At 43.5% G+C, this 18,695-nt stretch overlaps 1 protein-coding gene across 1 annotated transcript in view; it reads left to right on the forward strand.

The window, feature by feature from the left end:
* CHST11 (carbohydrate sulfotransferase 11) overlaps positions 1-18,695 on the forward strand; it is a 226,985-nt gene that overhangs the window by 43,461 nt on the left and 164,829 nt on the right. Inside the window, exon 2 of the mRNA XM_036761619.1 lies at positions 3,918-4,003. Within this exon, the coding sequence (XP_036617514.1) occupies positions 3,918-4,003 (86 nt within the window). The remainder of the gene's footprint in view (positions 1-3,917; positions 4,004-18,695) is intronic.

Raw genomic sequence — 18,695 nt, forward strand, 5'->3', positions numbered from 1 at the left:
TGGTAGAAGAGAGCTGGAAGGGCAAAGGGATGCTCCAGAGGGAGAAGGGTGGTTAGATGAGATGGTGAAGTCCAAAGAGGGGGAAATGAAGCTGAGAGCTCATGGTCACTGTCAGTGAGCTCATTGTCATTCAGAAATTTAAAAAGTGGGTGAGTAGCTTGAGATAACATTCAAAGGTGGGCAGGTTGACTCCTAGTTTCCTAGTGGAAAGTGTTGAATATTGTAGAATCCCAGGTAGGATATGAAATCAGGAGCCCTGGGTTCAAATCCCAACTCTAATGTTGACTGCCTTTGTAAATGTGACCACAGACAGGTGTGTGGGGTAGTGTGGGATATGGAAAGGTCCCTGGTTTTGGAGTCAGAAGACTTGGATTCAAATGTTACCTCTGATACTTACTAGCTGTGTGACTCTGCTGTCTGTGCCCCTAAGACTATGTGTTACAGAGTAGGAGCTAAAGATTGGCATTGGTAGATGGAATGTACTTACTGAGCATCCCCTATGGCAGTGAAACCATAGTTCTATTTTTTTTAAATCCAGGCTCTGTGCTAGATGGAGGAGATACTGAGGCAAAAATTAAGAGTACCTGCCCTCAAGGAGCTTACAGTCTCTTATGGAATCTTTGTAGGTTTCTGGTTTCTGAGCTATTTAGTGCTTGGTTTTCCGTATCTGAAATGCTAGAAATGAAGATCAATTAGCAACTATTTTTAAGGATGACTTCTGTGCCAGGCCCTGTGCTAGGCATTGAGGAGATAACGCGAAAAAAGCAAAAAGCAGTCCCTGCCCTCAAGGAACCTACATTCTGCTGGGGGAGACGACAAGTATGTGCAAGATGCATTGAGAGCAGATGGAAGGCAGCCTTGGAGGGGCAGGCACCAGCAGATAAGGGGGCTGGGAATGGCCTTCTTTCTGCAGAGGGTAATGCTTGAACTGAGTCTGAAAAGAAGCCAGGGATTCCAAGAGACAGAGGACAGGAGGGAGAGTGTCCCCAGAAAGGAGAAACTGAATGGGGAGGGGACCTCAAGCTGAAGTGAGTGCAGAAAGAGGAAGGCCATAGGCAGAAGGCTCCCATCACAGACCTCCCACAGGCAAGGCCTTTTAAATCCTTTTTTATTAGGAAAATAAACCAATTAAATAGCATTGCTGCTTGTAAAATCGGATTTAACGGATTCTGTGGATGAGTTTTCACGCTAGCTGTTCCTCTCCCTGGGTGCTGACATATTGGGGGGATGGTGTCTACTGGTGTTCAGCTGGTGAAACCTCACATGACATGAGTGTAATCTTCCACATCATTATACCTGATATTTTATTCATTCCATAAGCATTTATTAAGCGCCTACTGTGTGCTAGGTGCTAGGGATACAAATACAAAAACTGATACCATCACTTTTCTCATAGAGCTTATATTCTAATGGATGAAATGATAAATGTATGTGTGTGTCACACACATATCTATAGGTACTGAATAAATATTAAAATAATAAATACAAATAAATAAAAGGTAATCAGGAAGGGAGAGCACTAGCAGCTGGGGAGGGGGATCAGGAAAGGCTGTAGAAAGTAGGTACTTACATTGTATCTTGATGGAAGAGGATTCTAAAAGGTGGAGGTGAGGTGAGGAGGCATTCCAGGTATGGGGAATGGCCAGTGCAAAGGTGCAACAAGAGGGAATGGAGTGTCCTTTCTACAAAGAACAGAGAGAGAATCAATACCTTCCTTCCCTTTCCTTTCCTTCCTTTCTCTTCCCTTCCTCCTTCCCTTCTCTTCCTTCTTCCCTTCTCTTCCTCCTTCTCTTCCCTTCCTCCTTCCATTCCCTTCTCTTCCCTTCCTCCTTCCCTCCTTCCTTTCCAGTCTGGAAGTACAGGGATGGACTACTCATGGGCCCAACCCTACTCTCATTGGAACGTGAACTTTGACATTCTCTGTTTCCAGCCTAGGCTAGTTTGCTCCTCCACAGGTAACCTGGTGGCCCCCCCCATTCCTAGGGGCTCACCACACCAATGCCAGACTAAGTGCCAGCACTGGATTGGGTTAGCCCGATGCGTCTCAGAACTCTTGATCCACCACCCTCAGCCTCCTCCACAGTTGGGACTACAGGCACAAGCTATCATGTCTGGTATTTCTCCAAAGAAAAGCCATTGCATCCTTAAGTCCCATCCTAGAAACAGGGGGTGCTTACCTCATTTTTCATGGAAACGAAAGAGCAAAGCAATAAATTTAAAGGAAAGTAACAGTAGAATTATTCTTTTCCAGGGTGACTGTTGAGGAACAAAGAACTAGTGTTTTGAATCGTGGCTGTTCAAAACCTAATGACTTTTATATACTATGTTTGGCTAAAGCTTTCTTTCTATCCCTTTCCCTGGTCTTATTTTTCAAATATAAATTAGAAAAGCTCATGGGGCTGGTTGATATGTAGGGAATATATTTTGTACTGACCAGGCAAACTCTTGGAAGAGGTTTTGTAAGGAGTGTTTTGTCAACCTAAGTCCTAAACAAATGGTGGTGTTGTTACTCATCAATGCGAGCACCCCTCTTTCCATAGTCACCATGACTCCTCCAAGCCATCTTATCTGATCACCTTCAGTAAGCACTCACTGAATAGTATGGGATAGTAGACTTGGAATCAGAAAGACCTAGGTTCAAATCCTGCTTCAGACATTAGCCATGTGGCACTGGACAAGACACTTAACCTCTCTGTGCCTTGGTTTCCCCATCTGTAAAATGAAGGGATTAGACTTAATGGCTCTTAAGGACCCTTCTAGTTCTAAATGTGTTCCTTTATGGACCAGGAGATAGAGTGATGCAGAGGGAAGAGCAGGGAATTGAGAGGCAAAGGCAGAGGTCCAGAATTCAAATCCCAACTCTGCTCCTTTGTGTTGGTGTGGCTTTAGGCAAATTGTTTCACCTCTTGGTTGAACTCAATGGCCCCTGGGGACCTTTCTAGCTCTAATGCTATGATCTCAAATGTACAGATAGGCAAGACAAGTGTTATTATCCCATTTTACAGATGAGCTCAGAAGAAGTAAAGCACCTTACTCTGTATCAGAAGGCAAGTTTGTGAGACCAGGCCAGATGACTTCTATGTCAGCAGCAGAATCTGTATTCCAGCCCCCGCCCTACCTCCCACCCCCAAATTGTTTGCGTCCTCTCCTTTATAGTGCCAAGAATAGTCATTTTTTCTTGTCCATATCCACCATGAATATCATCTCTATCCATCAGTCAGTCAAAGAGCACTTATTAAGCGTGTGTGTCAGTCACTAGGGATGCAGGCACAAAGATGAAAGTCTTTCCCTTCAAGTAACTTACTGTCTGTTAGCAAGAGACAATATGAGCATAATAAGTATATAAAAATATGTACAAAGCAATGGGAGCTGGGGGGGTGGTAAGGCACTAGCAGCTGGGAAAGGGAAAGGTTTCATGTAGAACATGGTGCCTGATCTCAGCTTTGGAGGTGAGGAAGGAGGGAGGGAGTTCCAGGCAGGAAGAAGGAGTGTTAGGAAAGACTCTGGCAGCTTCTCTGGCTTTGAGGTACCAGTGCAGCTGGAGCTTTTAGCAGAAGGAAAGTCTGGGTGGTGGCCATTATCTGTTCCTTCCCTCCTTCCTTCCCTCCTATCTTCCTCCCCACCTGCGGGCCATCTGCAGTCGTCCTGATCTTCAGCCACTGGACCCAGATGGCTCCAGAGAAGAAAGTGAGGCTGGTTATTTTGCACAGCCCTCCCTCACTCAAATCCAATTCACCTTCAAGACGTGACACCAACTTCCTGATGTCATGGTCCTCTTCAAAAACGAAGGACAAACAGGAACCTCCCACCCTCCCTCTCTCTTGCTCTCCCTGCCTAATTCTCTTTCTTTTCTATTTTAATAAAAAAATCATTCTGTGTTCTTCACTGCTAATGTCCCATCTCCTCTCTTTTCTCAGTCATGAGGAGGAATCCCTTTGGAATGGACATCTGTTGTCGGAAGGGCTCACGGAGCCCACTTCAGGAACTCTACAACCCAACTCAGGTAAGTGCTTTGATATCACATCTTCAGTCCAACTTAGGGACTTCTTGCTGAAGGATTTAAAAGTAGCTTCCTGTTTGCATTCAAAATTTGCTTCTGCCAAGCACAAATTCTCCTCTATCTCTGGTCTTATTTTACTATTATTGTACTCTATAGAATGGAACTTTGTGGCCAGAAACGAAAAAGGAAATGTCTCAGAACTTGGTGGGTTATCTCAATTTGAAGTTCTACTTATATGGCAGGCGAGGCCAGGATTGGACAAGTCAGATAAAAACTACAGTTGCTGGTGCAAGGGCTACTGGAAAAGCATAGCAATGGGAATTTGGGGGTTGCATAGACTGATTCCCAGGGCTACTGGAAAAGCATAGCAATGGGAATTTGGGGGTTGCATAGACTGATTCCCAGGGCTACTGGAAAAGCATAGCAATGGGAATTTGGGGGTTGCATAGACTGCTGGAAAATATAGCAGTGGGAATTTGGGGGCTGCATAGACTGGTTCCAAGAGCTGCTGGGAAAACATAGCAATGGGAATTTGAGAATTGAATAGACTGATTCCAATGACCAGTGGGAAAACATAGTAATGGGAATTTTGGGGCTGCATAGACTGATTTCAAGGCCTCCGGGAAAACATAGAAATGAGATTTTGGGGGTTGGATAGACTGATTCCATCAGCTGGGTTTGCTTCACTAGGGTTTTTGGTGGGGAGATGACCTCCATCAGAGGGCTGGAGGAAGAATTTCATGTGGGCAAGCTCTCCATCTGATTCTAAAATCTAACAAGTACCCATTGAGTTATACCTCACTCAACACATTTGGCAATGCTCAATTATTTGTGTGTTGGGGCTTTTTGTTAAGTGACTATCCTAATAAATCTGCCTCAATGTAGCTTTAACAAGGCAGTAAACGTTTCCAGTGCCTGTTGACTATGAAAAGCGTTACTCTTTGGGATGAATAAATTCTAGCCCACTCCATGCCCCTAAGTACAGGGAGTAAGAACAGTATTAGGGGACCCTAGAGCCATGATGATTAACCTTAAAGATGCCCAGCCATCTCTTGTGGTCAATTTTCCCACTCCTTTTCTTTGCTAGAATATTTATTAGTGCTGGATATGCTATCACCAAACAGAAAACCAAAGAGAGAGTCTGAGAAACAACAGCTAGGGCTTGAGTGAAAAAGAATAAAACCTTTGAAAGTGATGGAGGAAAGTTGAAAGTTTAGTCACTTGGTTATTGGCAACCTCAAGGCTCCTTGATATCTGACTGTACCCTGTCAGAGATCATCCAGAAATGAAGGACTATACATAGGCATCATAGCTCCTCAATCCTAGAACCACTGTGCCAGACTGTAGTGGGAAGGCTGTATTTGGGGGCATGGGGGGTGAGAAGGGGGTGGACTTAAAGATCCAAATAATCACCTCTTTGTCTTGTTTTGTCTGGTACTCCTTTCTATTGTATGTATTTGGCTGGAACTGGGTCTACACAACACTTAGCAGCTTTCTTGTTTTAGAGTAGATGTCTGAATAAAGTAAGTAATTTTAGGACCCTTTCTTTCCCTGCTGTATCTCGTTCCCATTTACTTTGGGGCTTAAGCTGTCTAGTTTGATTTTTTCCCCTTGATCAAATGAAAGGTATGCTTGAAAATCCATTTCAAAATATAAAAGAAATAGTTGACATTTAGATAAAGTTTACCAAGTACTTGATATACAATTTCACAATAGGTACCATAAGATGTTTCTATCCCTGTTTTACAGGTGAGGAAACAGAGTCTTAAAGAAATGATTTACCCATAGTCTAATAGGCAGGATTTGAACTTTGACTCCAGGGTTCAAACACATTAGACTCAGGATCTAACACTTTCCCACTATTCCCTTTGGGGTTTAAGTTGTCTGCTTTGATTTTCTCCTTGCTGAAATTAGCCAGACACTTGAAAACCCACTTTGAAGACTGAAATATCTGATTTGTCTTTCCACAATGAACAAATTCTCCCAGTAATTTAATCAAACAATCAACAGTCAATGTATTAAGTTTTTAGATAGTGCCAGGCACTGGGGATGGGAAGACCAAACTATATCCTACTCTCAAGAACGTTATGTTCAATTTGGGGAGATAAGTATCAATGCGTCGTCTCTAGGTGCTGTGTGGACATAGCAAACCAGGGAGGTTTTTCTTCAGGCCCCATTTGGTGCATGAATTGCTTGATGGTGGAGAATGAGAGGCAGGGACCTTTATTCAGCTTTTGCTTTGGATACAAGTTGAGTGCCTAAGACTTAATAGGAGCAGTTTTCCTTGGGGGTGGCGACAAGGGGAGCATGGGATGATTTGCAGACGTTAACCATTTCTATCCATCCGTTGGCATCTTCTGTTCTCAGGTCACTTTGTTCTCCCAAATAAAACTATTGATCTGCTCCCACTTTTCTGACTGTGTTGTTATGGGGAATACCAGGCCAAGCAATTTTGTGACTAGGAATATGATGAAAAATCCAAATGGAAAAAATAACCATTCCCTTTAAACAATTGGTGAAGGGGAAGTAGTTTTATTTTATTCTTCTTGTGGAATGTTCTTTGTTCCTACTCAAATCAACAATGTCCTCAGTGCATCTGTCTCTTAATTGCATGAAAGGAATGTGGAGAAATAGGCAGATAGGCTAGTAGCTGCTGATGTTCTCCTTTCTTTTTTGGCATTAATAAGACCCATACCCCCTCTCCTGGGTGACTACTTGGGAACTTGCTTATTGCCTATTCGGCTACCACCGGTAGCTACCACTACCACTTGGTAGCCATCTACCAAGACATCTACGTGGAAACTCTTAGTGGAACTCCCTTTTCCCTCCCACTTGCTTGTCTAGACTTCTTTGCATGTCTCCAGTTCTCAGGACTTCCTAAGACTTTTTAAGCACATAGTCTATGCTGTACTTAGAGCCGGAAGGGATCTTAGATACCATTGAAGCCAAACCCCCTTTGTATAGATGAGGAAACTGAAGCCTAGGGAAATCATAGGATGGTGGCTTACCAGCTGGAAAGTAACCTTAGAGGTCCTCTAGTCAACTACTTCATTCTGCAGGTGAGGAAGCTGAAGGATATCATTTGGTTTTCTGAGAGCACCTTGAGCTAAGAGTACACTCAACATAGGTGCAGGTAGGATGGAGCACTGGGGTGGAATCAGGAAGATTCATCTTCCTGAGTTCAAATCCAGCTTTAGATAACTTACTAGTTGTGTGACCCTGGGCATGTCACTTGACCCTGTTCACCTCAGTCTCCTCATCATAAAATGAACTGGAGAAGGAAATGGCAAACCACTCAGGATCTCCGCTAAGAAAACCCCAAATGGGATCACCAAGAGTCGGACATAACTGAAATAACTGAACAACAATACTCATCATAATCCCTTCATGAGGGAAATATATGAATATCACTTTGCTTCTTTGTGAATGTTCTGACCAGACTCAACATCTCCCTGCCTTTGCTTTTTCTCAAGCCACGATTCTGTCCTACTCCTCCACAAGCCTGGCTGGCAAGCTGCTCTTTTTCTGAAGAAATCGTGAAGTTAATCTGGGCTGCTGTGGGGGGATGTGGTGTGGAATCGGGAGAGGAAAGGGAACCCGTTTCTCCTTCTGGGCTTCAGTTCCATATGATGAGACCTTTAAATCTTAACACCCAAGGTGGCTCAGTCACATTCTGTCAGCTGTCTTTCCCTGCCAGCCAAGCCACCAAAAATGTAAAAATGGACAGCCAACCAGGAATGGTGTGATCATAAGCTAAGCTCCCTCCTGTTGCTCAGAAATAATTTTGTTCCTGGTGATGCAATTTTCTCTTGGTTCTCTCTTTGCATTTACCTTAAAAGCTGGCCTGAGTTCAAATCCACCCCTTGGCACTTACTCATGTGACCTTGGGTAAGTCACTTCCACCCTTTCTCAACCCCAATTTCCTCACCTGGAAAGTGAAAGGGTAAAAGAACCTGCCTAGCTCTAAACCTACAATCCTGTAGCAAATAAAAAGAAAAATGCCTTTTAGCAGGAGGGAACTAGTATTGACTTGGATGTCAGAAATGTATAGAGAAGACGAGTAAAGCTGTGTTTCAGAAGAGAATTCCATGTCAATGGATGAGCAAGGGCCAGAAGCCCCTCCGGAAAATGTTACAAATTTCTTTTATATCCTCAGTTTTCTTATTTTAGCTCAAGCTCCTACTGTTCTAGAGGATAAAAAGAAAGTTGGCGAAAATGATATTTGTATCGGGTATTCTTAGAAAAAAAAATACCACCACTGGGTGTCTTGTAATTTTCCCCATTCTGTGCTGTCTCCCAAGTCTAAATATAAAACCTAATTGCTGATCAGATCCACCAACAGCAAGTTGCTGACAGTTCAGTAGTTGCTGACTGCATATTTGAGGGCTAAGTGTATCTGTGGGCAGTCCTGCCTCTGACCAGACTCAGCTGGCAAAGCAGAGCTGAGTTGCTAGCAATTAATCAGACATAATTATCCCATGTGCTAGACTGGCAAAAACTGGTCCTTCCTTCTCCCTGGTCCCCTGTGATTCTCTCTTTGGGGGATAGTTTATAGGACTATAGGAGCCTAGGTTTAGACCATCTGGTCTAACACTCTCTTTTTACAGATGTAGAAACTGAGGCGCATGGGGGTGACAGGATCATATATTTAGAGTTAGGAGGTACCTCAGACTCCAACCTCATCATTATACAGGTGAGGGAACTGAGGACCAGAGGAGTCCAGTGGGTTGATCAAGACGGGTACAGGAGATAAAGTGTTGAATTGGGTATCGGAGGACCTGCATTTCAGATCTTCACTGTCACTTCTTGTATGAACTTGGGCAAGCCCTCATCTGTCAAATGGGGCAGAGGGTGACTTGCATAATCTCTGGTCCCTTCCAGCCTTTTGTCTGTGACCCTATGGTAACAGAGTCAATTAGTAAGTAGCTGGACTGGGATTAAATTCCCAGTTCCCCATTTTCACTCGCTGTTGTGTTTCCTTTCTACTCCACATCCTTTAATTGCTTGATGGTTTAATCCATCATTGCTGTGGTCAAGGGAGGATATAGAGATCCTTTTCCATCTACTGCCCCACCCCCATTGCTACCAATCCAAGAAGAGGAGACCTGACCTAAGACCTCCAAGGCTCTGTTATGGTAGAAGAGAATTTGGCCATCTTCAGCCCCAGCCTGTTTTCCCAGAAATTAATATCATTAGTCATAAGAATGCCATTGAAGAGAGTGGGGAGGACTCAACATGAACTCATCGCCACTGCTGGGAAAATATCTCAACACATATTTTTATTGATGGGTCATCATCTTCATATAGCTCATTTAAAAATATTGAAATGAATTCATTGTAATATTTTAAAAATCTATTTTCCTCATGGGGGTTTATAGGTACAGAATCAATATCAATCAATTAATTAATCAACTAAACTAATCTACATTAAATTAAACTAAATCAATTAATTAGTCAGCATTTGTTAAGTGCCTGCTATGTGCCAGGCACTGTGCTAAGCAATGGGGACACAAAATGAGACAAAAGACAGTTCCTGCCCTTAAGGAGCTTACAATCTAATGACTCTGGATGCCTGTGGCATACTGGAAATCATGTTGGTTCTGGAGTCAGGAGACATGGATTCAATTCTACCTCCAATGCTAATTACCTGTGTAACACCTTAGGCAAATCACCTGATCTTGCCAGGCTCTAGTCTCCTCAGCTGTAAGATGATGGAGTTGGGTTAGATGACCTCCAAGGTCCCTTCCTGCTGTATAGCTGATGTTTCTGTGATTGGATGGTTCTGCTAATTTATTTCGCTGCATAGACAGTGTTCATGCCAATTAGCTTCTTTACTGTTCTTTACTTGGCTCTTCATCTCCACATTCTGTGTCTTTGCACAGGTGGTTCCTGTATGCCTGGACTGAATGTGCTGCTCACCACCATCTCTTGCCATACCTAGCTTCCTTCAAGGCTCAGATCTTGTGCTACCTCCTCCAGGAAGTCTTTCCTGATCCTCTTAGTGCTTATTCTGTCCTCTCCAGATTATCTGCATAATCCCCAGATTACCTGTATGTGTCAATACTGTCAGCCATTTTCTACTTTCTCTTCTGTTTTTATATCCCCAGCATCTAACATGTGCTTGATAAATGTTTGTTAGATTGAACAAAGTCAAGGACACCATGTTTTTAAAAAATATATTTTTATATCTTCTGTTTGTTTATTATATTCAATTCCAAATGTTTCTTTCTCCCTTCTCCTCCCACTTCCAGAGAGCTCTCTTATTAAGAAGACCAAATTTTAAGAACCATGTTTTCAAGCTAGGTGGTACCTGGAACTTGCCAGGACTTGAAGTCATGTCATTTGAGGACCAATTGAAAGAGTTGAGTTAGTTAATCTAGAGGAGAAACGGTTTATTTGGGGGATGAGGGTGGGAGAGATATCCGGCAAGTGAATTAGACCAGTTCTCCTTGACGTCAAAGGATAGAACAAGGGGTGGTGGGTGGAAGTGACAGGGAGACATATTTAGGCTCAATACAAGTAAAAACTTCCTAATAATCAGGACTGCTTAATGAGATAGTGATGTAAAGAGATGACTCTATTGCTGCCTTGTCTCGAATATCTCTGTCACTGGGGATCTTCAATTACAGGCAGAAAAATTCCTTCTTGAGGACAGTATTGGGTGGGGGCTTCCCTTAGGTTGGTTGGGATGCTATACTAAAAGACCTTTGAGGTCCCTTCCAACTATAAACAGTGCTTACTCTTGTATCCCATAAGGAACATTTTTTAAAACTATGGTGATTTCAATCCTGTAAGGAATTCCCAAGATGGAAACTCCATCTACTAGTATACATTAACAACTCGCTTGCAATTAATGGTCTTAGAGAAGCACCTAGGGGAGCAATGAGAGATTAAATGCTTTGCCTAATATCCCACAGCCAGTATATGTCAGAGGCAGGACTTGAACCCAGGTCTTCTTCTCTCCAAAACCAGTCTTCTGTCCCCTACTCCATGCTACCTCTCTTACATGACAAATGCTCTCTTAGGAATAAGAATTAAGGAGGGAAAGGGATCCCCCTCTCCCATGTGTGGTGTGTGAACAATGATAAGTATCAGCCCCACATGTCAACCTTTAGAAGGAAGTAAGGTGTGTGTCAAAAAAGCAGCCGTGCCTGCTCTGGTCAATTAATAAATGAAGAGTACATCTAATTATCCTGCAGAAGAACAGCAGCTGTCTACCAGCCAAATAGGAATTAATTGATTTACTTGTAGACTGTCTCCTTATGCAAAGATATTAGTTACTGTCAGGATGGTAGAAGAGCAGCTGGCTGGCAAACACGAAATATTGCATTAAGCTCACTACGCAGACGGTGCTAGGGAGAAACTTCTATTATTAATCACAAATTACAAGAGATGATCATGGCTCATCCAGATGCAGGAAAAGGATGCATCTACTCCATCCTGCTCACACACATGTCATCCATGCTCTGACTTTTCTTGGAAGCTGCCCCAGGTTTCTAGTGAAGTTGTTCATCAAGCCAGAGCTAGCAGTGACTTCATGGAGGTGTGGTCCACGAAGCAGGGCTTGCTTCTTGATAAAAGAATGCCAGCAACTGGTGGTACTTGGGGTCTAGGACAAGGGAGGGAGAGGACTTAGAAGGGCCCAGGGAGGCAGTCCAGGTAATCCTTGGGGGAAGGCTAGTTCCAGACCTTGTGAATGTTCCTAAGGAGGGCAACTAAGATGAAAAAGGGTGTGGAGTCCTTGTCATAAGAGGGCCAACTGGAAAAAAAGTTTTAGTTGGAGAAGAGGGCCCCCTTATGAAGCTACCTCCCAAATGATACTCAAGGGTTGAGTCCCCTGGGGAACTACCACCCCAAGTTGAAGGTACTCTTGTGGGTCTTCCATCCTAAGCTTTGTCTCACAAATCCCCGCTATGACATAGTTTAAAATTTTGGTGATTTCATTCATGGAAGGAACTCCCAGGATGGAAACATCATCCACTAATACAGATCAATAGCTCATCTGCATCTTATAGTCTTAGAGAATTGCCTTCTAGTCATTAAGGGGTTAGGTCCTTTACTTTGGGGTTAAGTAAACCCCAATGAGTTCACTTTCACTATTCAGCCAGAGGACACCATTACCTCAAAGCCAAGGCATTTGTTGGAATAGAGTATTAACAAAATGTCTTTCCTGGGACAGCTCTTCAAATACATGAAGGGAGCCCTTTGATCCCCCAGCTCTAAGATATCTTTCCTCTTCTGTGTCTCTTTAAACAGCTCGTCCTTTTCTTCCTCATCAGAATCATTTTCTGTACCATTTTAATGTTCCTGTTCCATCATCCCTAAGCTAGAACTTATCTGAAGACTTTCCTTCCTCTCTAGCTAAATGAATTGTGGACATTTCTTAGCTCAGCGGTTAGCCAGTCTTAACTCCAGCCATCAGAGCTATAACTAGGGTGGGGCAACTGAAGTTTTGCCCCCAGAACACCAACATTTAGAGCTCTTAAAAATTTATTGAATACACTCTTTCAGCATCACAGAAGCCCCTAAACAACTAACTTCCCCTTTTCGCTCAATTACTTATTCTTTGTATGACTTTCATATCATGAATTACAAAGATGGTCTGAGAATAAGAAATTTGCCCTGGAAGGAAAGATGGCTGACTATGGGTCGGGCATACTGTGTTCATGGCCCACATTGCAATAGTGCTTTTATTAAGAAAATGAGAGGAGGGTATTTAAAGTCAGTACAGTGGAACTGAAGCTATCAGATAAAACCTTTATTAAAACATTAAAATAAGGTTCTCTCATGTCCAGAGGGAAAATGTCATACTCTGTTAGAGAGAGAGCACGTGGGCTCTATCACCGTGGGACACTGGGCATGGGCTCATAAGGGGAATTGTTTTCCGCTCTTAGTTTAGCGCACTCTCCCTTGTTTTATCCCCTCCAACAAATAGGGTTTCTATGGCAGGTGTGCAGTGCCGGGGAGGAAGTAGCCAGCCTCCGCTCAGCATGGTTCCCAAGGGAAGCCAACTGGAAGCCATCACCTCCTCTCACAGCTGCAGAAGACACGTGCCTTTGGGCAGAAGTTGAATGAGGAATTGAAGGCAATTCTGTGGCTATTGGGAGCTGCCAGGGGCTGAATTCTCCCATGCCCTGTGCCCTGCCTCTTTTAACTAGGATGTACAAGGAAGGGATGACTGATTCTTTCTTTCGTGGTGAATCAGCTGTTGTTCAGCCAGGTCATCCGGATACTTGTCAGGGAACTGTCCTGGGTTCAGGGGGTAAGGGAAAAGGCGGCAGGGGGAGAGGGGAGGGACAACATCCTGGTTCTTCCAGACTGTGGTTCTTTCAGGCTGAGCCCCTGCCATCCTGTTACCTTCCCTCTATTAGAAGAGTTCAGTGCCTCTGCTGAATTCCTCCTGTTTTCTTTTTGGGTTTTGGAAAATGTGAGACAGACCAGAAGCAGCTTTGGAAGTCTTTGCCCAGCACAAATTGTAAGATCATAGATTTATAGCTAGGAGTGGCATCAGAGACCATTGAATCTAACCCACTCATTTTACAAATGAGGAAACTATGGGGCAAGGGGAGGAGGGTGGCAGTTTGCTCAGAGTCAGTGGCAGGGCAACTCCTTCCTTGTTGAAGGGTGCTTCTTTCTTCTGGTCTTAGATCTTCTTGGCTAAATAGCCACCTTAAAAGCTACCAATAATCGTCACGGACTGGAGAACATGCTGTCAAGGACTATTTCCCATTGAATTGTAAGCTCTTTGAGGGCAAGGTCTGTATTTTGCCTCTTTTTGCATCCCTAGCACTTAGTGCTGGGCACATAGTAGGCAATTAATGAATGTGTATTGATCGATTTCTCTCTCTTTGGTGATTCAGCCTTAGCCATACCATCTCTTTGCTTCTCGAAATTTCATTGGCAAGGCAGGATGTAGTTCCATGACTGGTCACTTATTTTCATATGTGGTGACCAGAGTCAGGATGTTAATAGATAAATGAGCTGCCCAGGACAAGTTGTGCAGAGCTAGTTTTAAGCTGATTTGCAAGCATCTAGCAAGATGACCTTATTTAGAGACTCCTTTTTCTACCACTGAAGAATGCACAAGAGAGATTTCATAGCTTCCATTTGGGATGATAGACTGTAGAGCTGGGAGGAATCTTAGACATCATCCTTTGGAGTCTGGCCCTTTTTGATCCAGGGTTCAAATAGCTACTGGGCTGCACCCCTCACCCCCCACCCCAGGACTTTCACTGCTTTGCTACCCAATAAATATTTCAGGAGACCATCAATTCAGAGTTGAGAGAGACCATAGAGATCGACTAGTGAGACCCCCTCATTTTGCAGATGAGGAACCTAAGGTCCAAAGAAGGGGGATTTCTTACCCAACGTCATGGAGTTATAAGTAGCAGAGACAGAATTTGAATCCAGGTCTTGTGACACAATTCCCATGCCCTTTCTACTGCACTATACTGCCTCTCCGCTGTTTGCTATTCAGCTTTTGTTAAATAGATTCAGAAAGAGGGAAGACACCACAGTGTACTGTAAAGAGGAATGGATTTGGAGGCAAAGGACCTGGGTTCAAATCCCACTTAAGACATATCCCCTCTCCAGTTGCTTCATCTGCAAAATGAGGGGAGAGGTTTGAATGACCTTATTCTAAATCTGCATGTCTACATAGGTAGATGTTAGCTTAAAGCCGAGCATTTTTCTAGGTCTATATTAACTTACTGCTTTGAAATTTGGGGGTGGAAAAAGTAGAGAGAAAAGTGCAAGAAGAAATTCTATCTTTCTAAAAACATGGCCTCTTTTTTCTATATATGGGATCACAAGGTCATAGATTTAGAGATCAAAGGGACCTTAAAGACCATCAAGTCTTCTCCACTTACTTTACAGATGGGAAAACTGAGCACAGCTTTCTGAGGCAGGATTTGAATTCAGGTTTTCCTGATTCCAAGTCCAGTGTTCTGTACAAAGTTTATTCATGCCTTTAAAAAATTACTATCACGGTTATTTCTGACACCCAGTGACCCTTTTATAACAAAAACAAAAAAATAGCAAATGGAACCAACCAGCACAGTGTTCTCATCTGACGTGTATAGGACGACCTCAGCCTGTTGCACTCACCTCTCTCTAGAACTGGGAGTTCTTCGGGACCAAGATTGGTCCTTACAATCACTTTGCATTTGGCTTCATTTGAATGTCCTTTTGTTTACATTGCTACTGTCACCAGGGTTGTTGTTAGACGTTCCTTCTCTAGCATCTCTCCGTGAAGGAATCAAACAGTCCCTCTGAGCAAATTAGCAAGTGGAGGCTGAGCTGCCTAACAAACATCCTCACATTGACAGCTTGCCCTCCTCCCTGCTGGGAGAATGCATCCTTCAGCTCACTGGACACGTGTCTGGGGATAGTCCAAAGATGCAATTATCAATTCAATTAGACAACCAAAGATAAATGGTAAGTAAAGGCTTCTGGCAGGGATCATGGTGAGCTGCAGAGTGCACTGTCTGTTATTAGCGCAAGAGCCCTCCTTCCCTCCCTCCTCGGTGATTCAGCTGGACTCAGTACAATATTAGCTGTGCCCTCTCTCTGTTTCCTGGAACTTCATTGATAATACAAGTTGCATCTTCACGTCTGGGTACTTATTGTCATATCTGGAAACCAGAGTCAGGATGTTAATACATGGATGGGCTACCCAGGACCCAGTGCGTGGGGCTAGGTTTCAGTTCATTTGCAGGCATTAAATATTCATCTTAGAGAACGGAGGAGTCCAGCCCAAAGCCAGGGGGAGGCCCAGGTTTTTGGAGCACTAACTACTTACTTAATGCAAAGTGAACAGAGGCCCCTGGGTGGAGGTGATTCATGGCATTAGTTGGTTGGACAATTGGTACTTTCTTCCTGTCACAGGGTGAATTGCCCATGACATAATGCTATAAAATAATGGCAGAGAGGGAACAATTCACATCCTTTATGAGAGTGGGGCAGACTCCCCCCACCCCAAGCCCCTTCTCACAAAAAGCTTTTAACTTATAAAAAGCAATGCTGTGGGCCCGCCCTTCGTCCTCTCTGCTTATATGTGTTCAGCAGTGCACACTGTACCTTTCATAGAGTGGAATTAATGTGTGTATCTATTGTGTGTGTATATAACAGATGGCGTATATGTGTGCCTCACCTATCATAATGGATAAGAGAGAACATGCAGGTGAGGAAGATTGAACATCAGTGCTCTGGTGAATGGTGGGAAAGGAGAAGGGTTCCCACCTAGATGTCATCCTTTAATAATTAATTGGCTATCCCCTTTTAGGTAGAAAGAATTATAGAATCTCGGAAGTAACCTGAGAGCCAATCTCATTCAACCCCTACCTAAATATGAATCTTTTTCCCCATCTGAAAAAAAACCAAGATCAAAGACCATCTTCCTTTCTCTCCTCTCCTCTCCTCTCCCTGTCCCTCTCCGTCTCCTTTCTCCTCTTTCTTTCCTTCTCCCCTTTTTCCCTTTCCCCTTTCCTTTCCATTCCATTCCACTGGTGTTAAGTGACTTGCCCAGGGTTACATGGCTAGTAAGTGTCTGAGGCTGTATTTGAACTCAGGTCCTATGCCCCATCCACTATGCCACCTAGCTGCCCCAAGATTTACTTTTAAATCACCAGTGTGGTCCAGACAAACTGGCCTCCATGTTGTTTCTCATACAAAGTAATCTATGGCCCACTTTCATGTCTTTGCCTTCATGTTCCCCATGCCTGGAATGTACTTTCTCCTCACTTTCCTCTCCTCTCTCAGAATTCCAGGTTTCCTTCAAGTATCAGCCCAAGTGTTATCTTCTACATGAGGTCTTTCCTGACTCCCTCCCCCTAGTCATCTGCCAACCTGCATTGGTAGAATTTCCTCAGGAGTTCTCCTTACCACTGAAATCATAGGTCCATTGCCTAGAGGGATCCCTTAGGATCCCCAGCACAGTGCCTGGCACACAATAAATGTTAAATTAATGCTTGTTGATTGTTTATGGGATCATAGAATTCAGAAGTTAAGGAGACTTCAGAAGCCATTTAGCCTAACCATCTCATTTTACAGGTGAAGAAGCTGAGGCCCAAGGGTAAAGGGCTTTGCTCAGGGTCACTGTTAGGATATCAAGGAGAATATATATACGTGTATATATGTATATAAAATGTATATATGTATATACACATAGCCACACGTGTGTTTATATGTATGTATGTGTATATACACACACATATATATACTTTATATGTTTATATCTATATAGTGCTTTTGAAATATAAGTTGATGACAATTACCTCCTGCCGACTTCCCACCCCTCCTTTAGAACCTAAGGTTCTCAAAGGCAGAAATATTTTCCCACATTACCTGGCACACAGTTATTCTATCCAATCAGTATCACTAACTCACTGGACAGTTTTAACTTTTTGGGAGCGGGGACCCGTGTGTCTTTATTTTTTTAAACCTTTGTGTCTCCCAAACAAAGTGGATCCCCAACAAATGGTCAGTTTTTTTTCCCATCCAGTTTCTCTTTTTGGAGTCTGTTTTTGTTTTTTAGGTTAGAAAAATAAGAGGGTTTACCATAGAGTCATCATGAGAGATAATAGGTAGGAAGGCTTGGGGCTGGACAGCTGCACATGGAAGGTTAAGTGATAGAGAACTAGGGTTCCGATTGTGGTTCTGCCCAAGTGACCCTGGGCAAGCCACTTAACCCCTGTGGGCTTCAGTTTCTTCATCTGTAAAATGAGGGCGTTTAAAATGACCTCTGAATTGTTGGGGTGTGTTGAGCAGATTGCTCGGCGGGGGATGGGTGGTAGGACACAGGCCAGGGCTGCAGAGGGGGAAAACGCCTGCAGTGAAATGTGTGAAGTCTGTATAGAGGAAAAGCATGGACAGAAATCATCCAGGAGAGAAAGGATGCAGTCTGGAGCCGTGGTGTCAAACCCAAATATAAACCAGACCTCTAACACGTATGTAAGAATCCCTGTGGGCCACACTCTTGTTGTTCAGTCGTTTCAGGCATATCTGAGTCTTCATGACCCCGTTGGGAGTTTTCTTGGCAGAAATACTGAAGTGGTTGGCCATTTCCTTCTCTGGCTCATTTTACAGTTGAGGAAACTGAGGTAGACAGGGTTAAGTGACTTGCCCAGGATCACACAGCTGGTAAGTGTCTGAGGCCAGATTTGAACTCAGGAAGATGAGTATTCCTGACTCCCGGCCCTGTACTCTATCCACTGCAGTGCCACTTAGCTTGCCCTTGTGGGCTACATATTGACTTAGAAAACCAGATATTAATGTTATCTATGTTCTAATGTATTTTTATTTATTTTGTTATATATTTCCCAGTTAGATTTTAATCTGGTCTGAGTTTAGCCTCTCCGTGTTTGATAACGCTAATCTGGGGAAGTGGAGGGAAAGCCCCCTTTAGTGAGCTAATGGAACCATGGTCATAAGCGATTTAAAATTGTTACTAATTTAGATCCTCAGTTCTGGGTGGACAGAGCTCCTCTCCAGAGAGGTAATTACGGATCCATAGATGGCAATCAAGAGGCAGTGTTGGGGGAAATCCAATTAATCAAGTGGTATTGATTTTGTATCTACTCAGATAGACTCCTAATGTAGTGGGTCCTTAGTGTTCTAGGGAGACACCCAGGGGCATGGCTAGAGGAATAGATGAGACGGGCAGCCATGCCAAGCAAACACGCCTCGGAGGAGGGAA

Source organism: Trichosurus vulpecula, chromosome 5, assembly GCF_011100635.1.
Source record: "Trichosurus vulpecula isolate mTriVul1 chromosome 5, mTriVul1.pri, whole genome shotgun sequence".
NCBI lineage: Eukaryota > Metazoa > Chordata > Mammalia > Diprotodontia > Phalangeridae > Trichosurus > Trichosurus vulpecula.